At 41.4% G+C, this 15,276-nt stretch overlaps 1 protein-coding gene across 2 annotated transcripts in view; it reads right to left on the bottom strand.

Annotated features, from left to right (window-relative positions):
• The window catches only part of LOC135489273 (DNA replication complex GINS protein SLD5-like), a 249,221-nt gene extending 234,731 nt beyond the window's left edge, over positions 1-14,490 (bottom strand). For both annotated transcript variants that reach the window (XM_064774554.1, XM_064774555.1), the window contains exon 1: positions 14,306-14,490. In XM_064774554.1, coding sequence (XP_064630624.1) covers positions 14,306-14,395 — 90 coding nt within the window. In that variant the 5' untranslated portion in view covers positions 14,396-14,490. The remainder of the gene's footprint in view (positions 1-14,305) is intronic.
• Between the last annotated feature and the right edge of the window lie 786 nt (positions 14,491-15,276).

The raw sequence follows: 15,276 nt of genomic DNA, 5'->3' as shown, positions 1-15,276 counted from the left end.
AAACTGAAATTCAGCACCAGAGGCTATGTGATATAGGGGGTTATATGTACTAAGTTTCAAGTTCATAGCTTTAGTGGTTAAGAAACGTGCCATAGTTTACACTCTAACGACCAATTTACGCCATATGACCTCTGTGACCTTGAAAAGTAGGTCAAATTAAAAACCCGTAAGATATGTGATGTATTCTTCCTAAGAGTACCTACCATGAAAATTTTATCGAAAATAATTCACTTATAAGCGAGATATAACACTTTTTAGATTTCCACTTTTGGCCCCCTGGTGGCAAAGTTGAGAATCAGATCAAACTGAAATTCAGCACCAGAGGCTATGTGAAATAGCGGGTTATATGTACTAAGTTTCAAGTTCATAGCTTTAGTGGTTAAGGTGCCATAGTTTACACTCTAACGGCCAATTTATGCCATATGACCTCTGTGAACTTAAAAAGTAGGTCAAATTAAAAACCAGTACGATATAAGATGTATATTTGCTATGAGTACCTACAACACAAGTTTCATCGAAAACAAGTCACTAATAAGCGAGATATCACACTTTTTAGATATCGACATTTGGCCCCCTGGTGGCCAAGTTGACAATCAGATCGGACCGAAATTCAGTGTCAGAGGTCACCTGACCTAGGGGGTGCTGTGTACAAAGTTTCAAGTTCATAGCCCTAGCGGTTAAGAAACGTGCCACTGTTTTTGAAATAGGATACGACGACGGACGACGGACACTGCGGTATTACATAGACTCCCCTACGGTGAGCCAAAAACTGAAGTACGGGTACTGTTAGGTCGACGACTTTCGCGAGTGTGAGTTTGTGTTTACCTTGGTTCCATAATCGTCGTAAGATGACCTTTGACTATTTAAAAGGCCCTCTGGCATTTCTGGGGTCAACACCCACTACCGAAGATTGGTGATGATCGGGCAATAGACTGAGAGGTTTCGTGATTTTGCACTCAGTGACCTTTGACCAGTCATGACCTTGACAGTAGTATTTCGGGGTCAACCTCCTGATGATAGATCTGGGAGCTAGAAAATGATCAATATTGCCTTCCTTATCTCCCCACCAACCCTTATTTCCTGATTCCCTTTCCGTTCCCATCCCCTCTTTATCCATCACTGGCCTTCTCCGCTCACCACCCTCTTCTCACCGAGGCTAATCCATTAGTAAATGCCTACTCCCCTGGGGCTTATGAAAGGGGGACTATAGGCCTAGGTAGGAGCAGAGGTGCTAATTTGGCCATCTTCAGGCGACTTTTGCACAGTGAGGGCGCTGGGCCATGTCCGATTCAGCACTAAATATATTCCTTACACAAGCGTGAGATGTGAGAGAACACTTTTGGCGACTTTGTGTAACTTTATCTTGCTGCCTATAATAAAGATTACCTTAAAGAGACAATAAGATTACCTTAAAGAGACAATATTATTGTCTCTTTAAGGTAATCTTCATTATCCCAAAGCAAAACAGACATGATATTCAAGCTTATAAGTCACCGCCACCACACCATGTACTACTACGTGTACTAGTGTATAATAGTAGATAAATAGGCGCGCCATCTATGAGATGATACAATAACTGACATCTACCCTTGTTCCATTGTATTTTTTAGTGTCAGAAAATAATGATTGCTCCCGAGGCGTAATATTGCGCTAAACAGGCGTAATATTGCGCTAAATACAGTAAGCCCATAACTTAACAGCAATGGCTTGGCTTCTGTGAGTGGTAAGGAGAATTGACAGTTTTTTTATGGTAGTGTGGTGAGCGCACGCCGCAGGATTGTGTATAGTGGCCCTTTAAGGGTGGTACTTGGGCGTAGTAGCGGTCGCGAGTTGGGTGTGTGATATTGTTTCTGTGACCCGTGTCAAGACCGGCGGTCTAATTGCAATTGTCAGAGATAATAGTTACATTAAAAGCGTATAAGTCGCATACAAGTGTTGGTAAGTTTTGTGTTCAACCCCGTGTGTGTTCCAGGAGTAACATTATTGTGTTGCTTAAAACGTCTACTTTTTACTCATGTAAGAATCACTTATAATAACTTCAACTTATTTTCTGGTTATGATAACACAACACGAATCTTCATGATCATGATCGCCTTGAACGCACAACCTAACCACATATCAATCCGCCCCGACGATCGACACATCAATTCGATTCGATAACACTCGATAAAGTTTGATAAGTAAACTAGAACTGAGATTTCACAGGAGCACTTGTGAATTCATGACTCCAGGGTTGTTTTGAGGGCGATATCGTAAGAGTTGGTCTTGAGTATGGGGACCTGAAGGTCCGTGTGAGGCACCTGGGCCAGGGAGAGAAGACTAGTTGAACAGTCGATGGGATCCGACACGGACACTACTATTGATCTCATTATATGAATACCATTTAATTACAAAGAAGTGAAAACAGATCATATCATATTCCTTGGCATAAATTAAAATAGGAGTGCGGGAACAAGGTTTTTATAGCAGGAGGAAAGCGAGAACATTTTGCGCCGTCGTATTCCGATTTGACTGGTTAGTGGTGAAATCTGCTTTTAATTTTGCAAATTAACATATTCGTTTTTATAGTTCTAACGTTGTCTGAATTAAAGATGCTTTCCCAATGCTTGACTGGTCTGGCAAGAGGCATTGCCAGGAAAACGTGACATCATTTTAGCCATTCTTCTTACCGCACGCCCTCCCTCTCCGTAAAACTTCCTGACATGGTGTGAAGTGGGAGGGCGCACAATGGGAACCACACTGCCGCGATGTTAATAGTTTCTATTTATAGAATTCAGCGGAAGAGATTTAAGGCATGGAAAAAGTAGATTAACTCGGCTAATCTCAATGGATTTTACCCAGGAATGTTTTCAAGGCGAGAGAAACATCTGATTTAAGTACTGCGCTTATTAGATTTCATGTTCATGCCGAAGATTGGCCTAAAACGTGGACGAAAAGAGTGCATTATCGAGTGTTGGAGAGGTCACGTGATTGGACGAGAAACCTGAGCGAAAACAATACTGACTCCAGCTCCCAGAGGGAGGAGCGCGGCTGGAGTTATAACAAAGTTTTCGTGCTTTTAGCTGTCAACATCAATGGCTATAATATACTCCTGCAGAATAATAGAACTAATAGAGCTAATTTCCGAAGTTTCCAATAGTTTGAACACAAATCAGAACATCACCCATCAGATGGACTCGGATCTGCATAAATTACGATAAATAATGAGGTCGTCGCTTCAATTTCGCAAAGAAAGTGGACTCCATTCGAAGGTTGTTTTGACCAAATTCCGTTGAACTCATCGTTATGAGGGCATTTGAACACATTCTCGTTGATCTTTTCTATGTGTGAAGTTTCGTACCAAAATACATTTCCGCTTAAAAAAGAAAATTTGTCACTTACAAAATCATCGCCGCCATTTTCTTGATGTATTGACTTCATAAAGATCTTCACAAAAATCGTATCAAAGTCCTGAAAATCGATGGAATTTTGTCCCGACTTCTCTTATATACATAGATACCACCATTATACATCGTTTTGTCAATGAAATGGCCAGGGCCATTGTGCTCACCTCATGTGGAGGAAAGATGGATAAAGAGCATGGTATTGTGTCATGTAGTGTTAGGTTTGATGTAGGTCCAAGCAATTACAATTTCCCCAAAATGGCCAATTTACAGTACATTCGACCTCTGTGACCTTGAAAAGTAGGTCAAATCAAAGAAGACCCGGGTGACACATTGAATGGTTGTTAGAATTAGATGTACCTATGATATAAAATTGGTGCCAATCGGGCAAGTCATTACTAGGTATAATGGCATTTTGAAGAATTTAGCATTTGTGGCCCCCTCCCTGGAGGCCAAACGGCAAATCAGATCGCACCAAACTTCGGTACCTGAGATCACCTGACCAAGGGGTACATGTGTACTTAATTTGTGATCAATAGTCACTGCAGCTAAGAAACGTGCCATAGTTACGGCCTGACGGCGAATTTACGCCATTTGACCTCTGTGACCTTGACAAGAAGGTCAAATTAAAAAACCTGTGTGACATATACTGTATGGTGGTTAGATGTACCCATGATATCAAATTGGTGGCAATCGGGCAAGAAGTTAAGGAATAATCACATTTTTAAGGTTTTTGGATTTTGCCCCCTGGTGGTCAAGTGGTGAATCATATTGGACCAAACTTTGGTCCCTGAGATCACATGACTAAGGGGTAAATGTGTACCAAATTTGGTATCAATAGTCATTGCAGTTTAGAAACGTGCCATCGTTACATCCTAACGGCCAATTTACACCATTTGACCTCTGTGACCTTGAAAAGGAGGTAAAATCGAAAACCCGGAGGATATATGATGCACCTTTGCTAGAAGTACCTACCATATTTTTTTCAAAATTTCCCGACTACTATTAAGGGAGATATTGCATATTTTCACTTTTAACGTTTGGCCCCCTGGTGGCCAAACCAAGAAACGAATCAGATTGAAACTTAGTCTCTAAGGTGTCGTTACATAAGGGTACATGTGTACCAAGTTTCAACTCAATAGCTTTAACAGTTACGAAACGTGCCCTGCTAACGGACGACGGACGACGGACGACGGACGACGATGACGACGACGGACGCCACGGTATGGGATAAGCTCACCTCTGCTAAGAGGTGAGCTAAAAATGAGATATGTGCATGCTGCGTTGGAAAAACGAGGCACAATTGTTTACAGATGGACTGACTGACTGACTGACTGACTGCCTGACTGCCTGACTCGCTGACATCGAACATAAATGTACAAAAAAAGATCAAAACTTCTCTTATATCAATCAGGCTACAACGAAGTCTTACTTGATTGTGACATCAGGCATGATAACGTCTCAAACAGCACGCTCTTCTCTTATATCGATCAGGCTACAATGTGGTCACTAACTTGATTGTGACATCACCCTCTTGTCTCATATCATTCAGGCAACAATGGGGTCTCTTACTTGATTGTGACATCAGGAATGATGACGTCTCTAACATCACCATACCCCTTACCTGACCTCTTCTGAAGAGGTGCTTGACTTTCAGTTGCAAGTTGCAGGAAATTTTCATGTAGAAACAATTTGGTTTCCTGGTATCAAATGATCAGACGCAGTGCCGTCTTTACACTGGCAGATAAACTAAACATAAAGGACTCCAATTGCGCCGTGGATAATTTATTTTCTGAGGCATTACCCTCTCTTTCGACCCAGGATCGAGCGCGACAGTAAAGGGGTAGGAATTTTAACTCGACCTAAGGTCGAGCAGTATAAGGGTTAAATGTTGTATGTTCAAGAGTTTAGGTTTAATAGGCAAGCTTTATTTGATATTATTTGATATTGATACAAAGAGTAGAGGTAGAACAGTTGATAAATGTATTATGCACAGAGTGACTCGTTTATAACTGTAACTATACAATAATCATGTTCTTGTTATAAATTGTTACAAAAACAATGAGTAGTCTGTGCTGATACGCAAAAACCGTGAGAGGATATACAACCCTGTAAGGCTTGCTGTTCATGTTGGTGGTAAGGTAAAACATAAATGTACAAAAAAAGATCAAAACTTTTGTGAAAAACTAGTGAAACGGTTGGGGGGGGTCTGCGGATAAAATAAAGTTAATAAATTTGATAAAGTTCACCCTTATTTTACCAACGTTCACCTTGGTCGAGTTTGGACACATGGCTTGCAATGCATACTTTACTTCCCTGCACATATGTTGCAGTGTATTGCATTTGTTCACGTACCGGTATCGGGTATATAACTGTAATGTATGGTAAATAATGTAGGCCCACCCCAGTTCATGCAGCTCCTCACGGTTTTCCGTATCAGCATAGACTGAGAATGGCAGTTTTATTGTTCGTTAAAATAAAGTTAAATTTGAAAAAGTTCACCCTTATTTACTAACGTTCACCTTGGTAGAAATTGGACACATGGCTTGCAATGCATACTTTACTTCCCAGTGTTCTCCACACCATTAAAAATTAGGGCGGCCCGCCCATATTAAAATTGTCGACGGAAAAATCCGCCCCTATCAAAACTAACCCGCCCCTCTTAATTTCCCGACCGCCCCTTTCAAAATTCCCGTTCTTCATCTAATGAACTAGTTGTCCTAAAACATTATTTCAACATCCGAACATTCCTAAAAACGAGATTTTGTAATTCATGACGTGTTCCATCATTCCGAAGATCGTAAATGTCAGGCCTCACCAGCCTACGTCGGTCGCAGCAATAAACGGAACAGCCCCGCCATGCTTCACTGTTTACTGTTTACGCCACCGGCCGGCCGGACATTACGTCTTAAGAAAACACTCCTGATGGTTCAATTGATCAAACAATTTGCAATCTGTTGGTGGTGGCTCCAATTACCACTTAATGAGATAGCACTGAGCGTGGGTGGGAGATTATATACTTGAAAAGAAAAGTACCGGTATGCGCTAGCTACAGCAGATAGCACTGGAATTTTCTGGGTTGGGGTACTGGACTGGACAGCACGGACGCACAGTGCTAAAACAATGGTGGGTCTTGAACGATTCGGGTCTGTAGCGGCTGGCTCGAAGCGCCCAGCTCCTGAAGAACCCCGTATTAGTAGCAGTAGCGAAGGTCGTTCGTCTTCAGAAGACGAATCTTCTGACAGTGATGTCGATTGACCTTCGACTAGCGCAACGCCGCAGAGGCCTACAGCGAAGAAAGGTACCGGTAATTTGAAGCACGGTGATTCGTTCAAGAAGGATTGGCTAAGGACATACGCGTGGCTTATGTATGATGTGGAAAAGGGTGAGTAAAACAATGACCCCCAGGCCAAGTTTGAGTAACCAAATTGTTAGTGGTTTATAGGAAATATATAAAACTTCGTGCGCAGGCGAATGCGCAAGTCAATAACCAAAGCTATAGCCTCTAGGCCTGGGCCTTCTTAACAGGGCTTTAGATAACGGGCGTATGGGCGTACAGGGATCAAAGTTCACGACCAAACGGTCGCATATGCGACCCGAAAAGTTAACATGCGACTTGAGTTTAACCGCGTACTCGCACCGTGCGAATTAATATCCTATCCTATCGTAGATCTCTTGGTAGCTCACGGAACAAGTGGAGAAACCTAGCGGCGAAGTGAGAGATTGTGCTGATGAATGATAATTTATGCCAATACCTTTTCTGGTCATTTCATTGGTCTGGATATTACCGCTGCTTAAACCTTGTTTCCACGATCTCGATCAATAGAACATCAGCGCTACCACTCGACTGGATTGTAACAAACGGGAACCGAGGTCTAATTGTCGATGAGGTATCTAGGGCACAGGTCGTCTGCGTATAGACCAGTACATGGTGAGTATTCCTATCTCGCGAGGAGCGCAAGATAGGCCGTGCATGATGAGTTTGATGATGATCGGTCGGCTTTTCCGCAGTGAAAAAAGGCGCGAAAAAAACGGCGCGAAAATACCGAAAAGGCGGGAAAATATTTACGAAAATATTTGCAAAATGCGACTTCGATTATGGCAAAAGGTCGAACAATGCGACATGGTAAAGAAAGTGAACTTTGATCCCTGGCATATATACGCCAGGTTTTCTGGGCCAAAAACGTATCGTGACACCCCCTAAATGAACATCTGATTTCAGCGTACACTTACGCACAACTTGGGCCGCCGTGGCGATCATCACGTCCGCCATAACGTAAATGCTAATGAGGACGGCGGGAGGCGTGGCCAGCTGTCACTTGCTTGTCAAGCCTTTGGCGCCTTTTCCGCAAAAGGGCATGTGACCTATGTAAATTATCTAGCCGGAAATGAACTCTACTGCTGAAACTCTTGCTGTTCGTCAAAAACCGGATGAAATTCCGTCAATATCTACCGATTTTAGGCATTTTCAAGATTTGACACTCCTAAACAACACCTAACTATCTATCCCTTCTGAAATGTCATTTATACGGATCTAGTGGTAAAAGTTAAGTATAAACTATGGCACGCCAAAGCGGAATTATTTCGACCCTGAAAAAATATTAGCAATATCTACAAATTTCTTGGCAACAGAGAAGAAATACTATTTAAACTTTCAAAAATATACCTGACAATCTTTTAAATGAAATGGCCAGGGCCATTGTGCTCACCTCATGTGGAGGAAAGATGGATAAAGAGCATGGTATTGTGTCATGTAGTGTTAGGTTTGATGTAGGTCCAAGCAATTACAATTTCCCCAAAATGGCCAATTTACAGTACATTCGACCTCTGTGACCTTGAAAAGTAGGTCAAATCAAAGAAGACCCGGGTGACACATTGAAAGGTTGTTAGAATTAGATGTACCTATGATATAAAATTGGTGACAATCGGGCAAGTCATTACTAGGAATAATGGCATTTTGAAGAATTTAGGATTTGGCCCCCTCCCTGGAGGCCAAACGGCAAATCAGATCGCACCAAACTTCGGTACCTGAGATCACCTGACCAAGGGGTACATGTGTACTTAATTTGTGATCAATAGTCATTGCAGTTAAGAAACGTGCCATAGTTACGGCCTGACGGCGAATTTACGCCATTTGACCTCTGTGACCTTGACAAGAAGGTCAAATTAAAAACCTGTGTGACATATACTGTATGGTGGTTAGATGTACCCATGATATCAAATTGGTGGCAATCGGGCAAGAAGTTAAGGAATAATCACATTTTTAAGGTTTTTGGATTTTGCCCCCTGGTGGTCAAGTGGTGAATCATATTGGACCAAACTTCGGTCCCTGAGATCACCTGACTAAGGGGTAAATGTGTACCAAATTTGGTATCAATAGTCATTGCAGTTTAGAAACGTGCCATCGTTACATCCTAACGGCCAATTTACACCATTTGACCTCTGTGACCTTGAAAAGGAGGTCAAATCAAAAACCCGGAGGATATATGATGCACCTTTGCTAGAAGTACCTACCATATTTTTTTCAAAATTTCCCGACTACTATTAAGGGAGATATTGCATATTTTCACTTTTAACGTTTGGCCCCCTGGTGGCCAAACCATGAAACGAATCGGACCGAAACTTGGTCTCCAAGGTGTCATTACATAAGGGTACATGTGTACCGAGTTTCAACTCAATAGCTCTAACAGTTACGAAACGTGCCCTGCTAACGGACGACGGACGACGACGACGACGACGACGGACGACGGACGACGGACGCCACGGTATGGGATAAGCTCACCTCTGCTAAGAGGTGAGCTAAAAAGATAAAAAATTTTAGACTCATGTCAACATTTTGAAAAAACAAGCCAACAATTCTTTTTTCGTGATACTTCGAAAAATTTGTTTACATTTTTTTCTTCTATAATTAAAAATATTTTCCACACAATTTTAAAAAAAATCTTGACAAAATTTTACTGCAACATTTATTTTCGTTCAAGATTTTTTCTTGGCAACATTTTTTTCGTTCAACTGCTAATAGAACTCGCGTGCAGGGACGAGGTTAAGCTGGGGTACTTCATACTCATAGCAGGTCGGGAATTCTGATCGTTCGTTCGTTCTCTCAGCAAATCTTCCAAATCGCTAGCATTCGCTAGCAAATTTAAATTGTTTGGCATGATTGTAGGGGTTTAACTTATGTAATTTAATGACGGTAAAATCTGACACTGACACATTCATGACGAGTGACAACCACGTGCGTAAGATATTCGTGTAAAGAAACATGCCAGAAGTACCCCGTAGCAAAACCTCGTCTCGAGGGTATATAGTTCAATTAGTTGTTCACAGGTGGCGCTCGTTGTTGGACGAAAAAATTGTTGACGAAAAAAAATGTTGCAAGAAAAAAATCTTGAACGAAAATAAATGTTGCCGTAAAATTTTGTCAACATTTTTAAAAAAATGTTGCGGGAAAATATTTTCAAGAGAAGAAAAAAAATTAAATATTTTTTTCACGAAATAATGAATTTTTAAAGTTTTTTTATGAAGAAAAAAAGTTTAACCCCAAAATAATTTTTTTCTAACGAATTTTTCTACATGTCAAAAAAAAATGTTGGCTTGTTTTGTCAAAATGTTGGATCTTTTTTTTAAATAATGCTTATATTTTGTACAGGGTTGAAATAATTCCGCTAATGTTGGCTTGTTTTCTGAAAATGTTGGATCGTTTTTAAAATGTTGCTAATATTTTGTACAGGGTTGAAATAATTCCGCTTTGGCGTGCCATAATAAACCTCCGTTTTGATGAAAATAATTTGACATCTCCAGCGGAATCAAGAATTTATAATTTATTTTGTAGCTCCAACTTGGCCGATAGTGGCGCATGCCCAATTTTCGTAACATCCGGGCACTTTTCCAAATAAATAAGCATTAGAAAATCAGCTGATTTCAGTCAGTTTGGGTAGGTTTATTGTATATTTTGACAACGTTTTCATTCTTGTTATCTCGTAACAGTTGCCTAATGTTGTTCTTGACAGTCCTGAGACTCGAATGCGGTCATTTTGATATATATTACAAGCCTGGTTAGAATATTAATGGTGTTGACAGAGTTTGGAGGCCATCTTGGTTTCAATATGGTGGCCATATTGGTTTCAACATGGCCGCCTGATGGCAGTTGCATCAAAGTGGATAAAGATAGACTGACCTCGAGCTGCATATCATAACAGTGTCTTAGTTTAAGAGACTGAAATGATATCTACCAACGTCCTTATTACTAGCGGCCATATTTCAATATTTGTCCTTGGCGGCCATCTTTGAATGCCGCCATATTGAATTCCAACCCGAGATCCATAATAATCAAGTTTTACTACTCGTTCGGCTCGCAATCGGAATCAGAGCTGCAGGAAAGGTTGCCAAATTGCATAGTTTTGGTGGCCATCTTGGATTATTGGTAGCCATCTTGGATTTTGGTGGCCATTTTGGATTTGTTGGGACGGACATCATAATATGACTCCGTTCTATAAATTTTGCTGAAAAAAATTCATGAATAAGATTCCTACAGCTAAAATACTGATCATTTTCTCACCCCGGCAGCCATGTTGGAAACCATTTGACTTTTGACCCTGTGGTCTCAATAGGGAGTTGTTTTTTTTATTCATGCGCGCCCCCCCCCCTCACAGTAGTTCTTAAAATCATCGATTTCTCGGTCCTTAGAGTATGTCAGTGTTGATTCAGCAGTTGTTTTGGCAAAGACATGTTTTTTTGGAGTTTCTGAAACCTAGAGCGCTACTCAATAGGCGGCTAACAAGAAACTACGCATTGTTGCCGACGTATGTGTACACTGAACTTGGGATGTGCGTCGGCCCCGTGTTGAAATGCCGTCCAGTGCCAGGTGGTGCGTTTTTCGCTGATTTGTGCAAAATTCAACATATCTCAAAAGTTCAATGGTTGACCCTTGATTTTTTTTTTATTTTTGTGTGCTAGCGTAAGCAACTGTCTTTCATGGGAGAATGGTCTCTGTAAGAATTATTCAGGAAGAAATGAATAATATTTGGGGTTTTTCGTGATTGTCCGGCCCAATTGGCAATATTGCCATTTGGGATGGTGAACAGAGCTAGGAGCAAATGCGCCGCTTATGATTTATTTAAAGAAAAAAAATGCCCGATTTAACATCCTGCAGAATCAGGGGAATCGGGCGTTTCCAGTGATATACGACACAAATGGGTTGTCCTCATGCATTCACTTTGGAAACGCATTTTGAAATAGATGTTACATCCTGTTAATGGGGCACGTCATCATCGCGTACATTTGGGAAAACTCCCTAACGAGACCTTTAGACATAATGACGACATTTTCATGAGCTCAGAAACTATTAATTTCAACTTAACCACGTAGCTATGAATAATTTGAATAATTTCCAACAGAAATCTATATGAACTAGAAGTTTGAAATTTGCTTGTCAGCAAATTTGATAGCCCTACGGGCCCACACAGTACACGTATGGAGGAGTGAAGTCTATTCCGTTTCGCGGATGATCTATTTCCGGACAAACTCGCTCGCGCTTTCTCAAAATCACACGCTCAGTAACATTTAGACAGCACCCTAACCTTTTCAGATGGGCAGGATGGATCATCGATAAGCATTTAAGGCTATTCCTTTACTTTATTCCTTCATTCAACCATGTCAACCGTCGTTCTTTGCTCAAAATACTCGACAGCTCGCCACTTCGGCAAATAGATACCGCCGCCATGATGCATGAGGATATGACGTCACCATTACGGGGCGGAGCTTATGCTAATATACGTGTGATTGACAGAATCGAGCCGGAGATTTGAAAGCAAATCAGAAAATCTGTTCGGCATTCCCAAGGTCAGTTTTGCTTGCAGCGCGAATGCAAAAAGACCAGTTGCCCTTAAAGGGGTACCTGTTTTAAGTGCAGTTTCCGCCAAATGTGAACACTGCGGTAGCACAAGGCATGAATTGCCTTGCCCAAGGACTAAACAAATATGCTTCTATATGATATATGTTGAATATATGAATAGCTCGATTCTTTCCGGATAAGAATATGCATGTTTTGCAGTATGTGATTGACGCTGAACGTGATTATTTTGCACAATTGAGGCGTTCTATATATTTCGACATATGGGATGCTAAGTATGCATTCACTTTGGAAACGCATTTTTAAATAGATGTTACGTCCTGTTAATGGGGTACGTCATCATCGCGTACATTTGCGAAAAACTCCCTAACGAGACTTGTAAGGCATTTTCCCTTTGGAGCCCTTGGTCAAAATGTCCCAAACTTGCGAAGTTCAAATGTCTATAACTTTGGACTGGACAGGAATTTTTCCATTCTGTAACAGCCATAATCTATACTATAATGCGCGTTGTGGCCGCTAAATAGTACGCGATTTTTGTTTCAAAAATTGGGCCTTGGAAATGCGTCGAATTCTTGCAACTTTTGGCTTCGTAGGTGTGGATCATAAGTAAGAGTGTCACTGAGGGTGTCATACGTCGAATATCTTGGTGGTTTTGGAATAAATAACGACATCAACTGGAGAGCTCCAAGTAATCTCTTCGCCGAGAAGTCCATCAGTAATCTCTCTGCATCATTACCGTCACGAAAATTGCCGAGCCACCTCCCACCTCCGCTATCAACCAATCAGATGTCCTGTTCAAATGGTCCCTTCCATGCGCGCATCATCCACCAATCAAAATGAACGTCACTGACACCAGCATGCAAGGTGGCGGCGCCCATACCTGACGGAAAAGTGCTGCTTTTTCACCTCGAGACAGCCATTTATTCACAAATAGCTCATCTATTCTTAGGACACTTTATCTTAAACCATTCTGGCGCTAATCGCTGGCTGATATCGAGTACATCGCCAGTCTGCACCATCTTGGTTTTCCGAGAATTCGTTTAGCATTGCAGACGCCTGTACATCATGTACATGGTTACATAGTTCCGTTTTCATCAAGAAGTATTACACTCATGAAAAAAAGTGTTACTCAAAAACCAGCACCCCATTTACGCCAAACCCACAACATGCCAGCACCCACACAATCCGACTTTTATACCTCGAACAGCCCGCGCCACGGGTATATGCTAGTGGCTAGTGCTTATAATAGCTGATACTTGAATTATAGCCTGCAATAATAGTTATATTATATGCAATGGTTTATTTTGACCTGAACACCCTAATGATTGCATCCTGGCTTTGCCAGTTGGTAGATTCCACATTTTAGCAGTCTCCCATTGTCTAAACGTACTGTCGCTTGGAGTCGAGCAACCTGATGAGTGTGCAACTGACAGATTTCCTGCTCTGTAAGACACTTAAGAAGTTGGCCCGGAAGTGGGGACGGTTCGTTTTAGACAATAGGAGGCTGCTGAAATGTGGAACCTGCCATTGCCAACTCATGAACTGGCAAACCACAATTTCAGCGGGTGCATGTAAATTGGACATTTGACCCGGTGCTGCGAAAATAATTTTCTGTCATTTTGAAACGACCATTTTAAACGCTTTTCACAGGCAACGTAACGTTTGGTTACCATGGCATAAAAATAAAAGTAAAAATACACGACAAGCTTATTCAAGCAATTTACTTCTCCAACTTGTCCATGCCTTTCAATGTTCATGATATTTTGAATGCTTTGGTGATGTTTTGATTTAAAACAATGACTCTTAGGCCTATGGCTATCCTATGTCATGGATGGTAAACTTACCCTGCCTGAAAAAAAAAGATGGCCGAAATTTATTTTCGTATACATTCACCACTTCCGGGCCAACTTTTTAAGTGTCCTATTGGCCTTGGGTCGGCGGTGAACAGTGAAAGGAGGTCTGCAGACTTTAGGATTGACATTCTCGGCATGGCCGAGGAATGGGAGCTAGTTAGCACCGCCACCACGCAACCGCAATACTTTTCGTTTTATCATACCCTAGGCCTACCTACCTCTTCCAACTTCTGTAAGACCTCAGATGCCGTCATTGTTTCTCCTTCCTCATTACTATTATCCTCCTGATCATCTAGAAGGCGGTCCATATCGATATTTTACGTCAAAATGTGATTCAATAACTTTTCAAAAGATTTAAAACTTTCTTTGCTTGGCCACGAAATGCCGCGCAAACCCTACACCAGCAGACATGACGGAAATACGCTTTGGTCTCACAAGTCAGTGCGGGGAATGTGTTCAGCCGAACCCACGAGTTGGCCCAGGTAATTCCCCAAAGCAATGATCCAAATACTATTTACTTTAACGTAATGCCCTGATTTCCTCAGGATGGAACAGAGGATGCGTTGGCGATTTTATGAGGCCATCCCCTGTGAACTTGTCAGTGACCATCCTGAGATATAGGTTTTTGATACTCGTACCTCGTATACAAAACCCTGAGAAATTCAGAACAAACCGCTGAGAAGGTTGGCTGTTCCGATTACTTTACACACCATGTATAATTAAATGTTCAGATTTGTGGTACAATACAATAAACACGCTCATAACGCTTTCATTCTTCAATCTACATCGATTTTATGCTGTTAAACAGTCTGTTGAATTGTTCTTGTGTATTTATTACGAAATTATTAAACTTGCAGCGGGGACACGCAATTCAAGAAAGAGCCATCATTAACTCAAGTGGACTTCGCACTGACGAGTGATTCAGCATAGTGTAAGTGTTTACTTTTCCTGGGGTAAGGGTTAATTCCTGTTGAAAAAACTGACGCAGATTAGTTCTTAAAATAAGGATGATTATTATTGACGATAAGACTTCCTCTCAGCATCTCTCTTTTGACTTGACGCAAGGACCCAATGCGCCGCGTAGTGGCAAAACAGCCAAGCTGGCGAGACATTTATTACGGGTCACGGTGGCCTTATCATGGAATCATTCCATATCGTCTTTTGAGAGCACTTTTAATTGCAAAAAATA

Source organism: Lineus longissimus, chromosome 6, assembly GCF_910592395.1.
Source record: "Lineus longissimus chromosome 6, tnLinLong1.2, whole genome shotgun sequence".
Classification (NCBI taxonomy): domain Eukaryota; kingdom Metazoa; phylum Nemertea; class Pilidiophora; order Heteronemertea; family Lineidae; genus Lineus; species Lineus longissimus.
Note: the sequence above shows the minus strand (reverse complement) of the source record. Positions and strands in the feature narration are given on the sequence as shown.